This window comes from Suncus etruscus, chromosome 9 (assembly GCF_024139225.1).
Source record: "Suncus etruscus isolate mSunEtr1 chromosome 9, mSunEtr1.pri.cur, whole genome shotgun sequence".
NCBI classification, from domain to species: Eukaryota; Metazoa; Chordata; class Mammalia; order Eulipotyphla; family Soricidae; genus Suncus; species Suncus etruscus.
This window is the reverse complement of record NC_064856.1, coordinates 100,666,226-100,667,803: the sequence shown is the minus strand read 5'-3', so window position 1 is coordinate 100,667,803 and position 1,578 is coordinate 100,666,226. Positions and strand designations below refer to the sequence as shown.

Below are 1,578 nucleotides of genomic sequence, written 5' to 3'. Positions count from 1 at the left end.
GGAGGACCAGCCTATGACATGAAATTTGCCACAAAGAGCAGGGAGTATATTTAGAACACTAACTGCAATGACAACTACCATGACAATGATAATGTGGGAGAGAGACAAAATGCCTGTCTAAAGGGTAGCATGTATTCTGTAACTGAAACTCAATGATGAACATTTCTGTATCCCCGATACTTAAATAAAAAAAAATAACAAAACAAAAAGAAAAAGAGAATTTGACCTCATTTAGAAAAGCTTTCCCCCCAGCAACTTTATTGCTTCTTTTGCCTCCTTATTCCTCAAACTGTAGATCAGGGGATTCAGCATGGGTATCACAATGCCATAAAATACAGAGGCCACTTTCATATTCTCTTGATAAGTATCAGAGGGAGGCTGTAAGTACATGTATGAGAGAGTTCCATAGAAAATAATGATGGTGGTCAGGTGGGAGGCACAGGTGGAGAAGGCTTTTTTTCCTCCCTGCTGCAGAAGGAATCTTCAAGATGGCAGCCAGGATATAGATGTAGGATACAATGACAACCAACACAGTGAAAGACAAGTTAACGCCCACAAACACAACAAGTAGCATGATATTGACATCAATACTGGAGCATGAAAGGGCAAGAATTGGGGGACCATCACAGAAAAAGTGATAATAGTATTAGAGCTGCAGAAGGACAATGAAAATGTAAACCCTGTGTGCACAGAAGCATTTATTGAGCCTACCACATATGATCCAACTATCAATTGTATGCAGACTCTTTGAGACATGATTATGGAATAGCGAAGTGGGTGACAGATGGCTACATAGCGGTCCACTGCCATAGCAGCCAGGATGTAGGAGTCAACAGTTATAAACAGTCCATAAACAAATAACTGTACAGTACAGCCCCTAAACGATATAGATTTATTTTCTGCTATGAAATTATGCAGCATTTTGGGAGTGATAGCAGAGGTATAACAGATATCAACAAAAGCCAAATGTTGAACGAAAAAGTACATAGGTGTTTGGAGTCTGGAATCAGTCCTGATGAGTAAGATCATTCCAATGTTATCCACCATGGCAGTCACATAGATGATTAAAAATAAAATAAAAAATATATAGTAATATTTTTGCTGGGCACCAAACCCCAGGAGAATAAATTCAGACACTTGAGTGTTATTTCCAAGTTTCATGTCTGCTGAAAATCTAGAGAAAGGGATGAGAAGAATCTACAAAAGAAATGAAATATTTGAGATTCCTGGAAAAGAAAAAGCTCTTAGATACATTTGCTTTTAATTTAAATTAAATTTTCATGGCAAAAAAAATCTTCACAATCAGATATGCTAAATTTTCAAATATTTTTTCTACTTTCTTGATAAGAAACCACTACATTGACAGTGAGATATGAAATAATGATTCATTTTAAACATAATTATTTTATAGTAGACTAACTTTATGAGAAACATAGATTTGAGCCAAAACAATAGTATAGTAGATAGAGAACTTGCTTTGCATGAGGCTGAACCTGCTTTTGATACCAGGCACCTTACAGTTTCCTCTAGTCAGCCAGGAGTTATTTCTGATCAGAATTAGGAGTATTTCCTGAGCAT

The 1,578-nt window shown here is 36.6% G+C and overlaps 1 protein-coding gene across 1 annotated transcript; it reads right to left on the bottom strand.

The window, feature by feature from the left end:
* Positions 1 to 231: 231 nt before the first annotated feature.
* Positions 232 to 1,161, bottom strand: LOC126017796 (putative olfactory receptor 5AK3). Its single transcript, XM_049779849.1, is given in 3 exon segments — positions 232 to 450; positions 452 to 639; positions 642 to 1,161. Coding segments are annotated over 3 exon segments (927 nt in total).
* Positions 1,162 to 1,578: the final 417 nt, after the last annotated feature.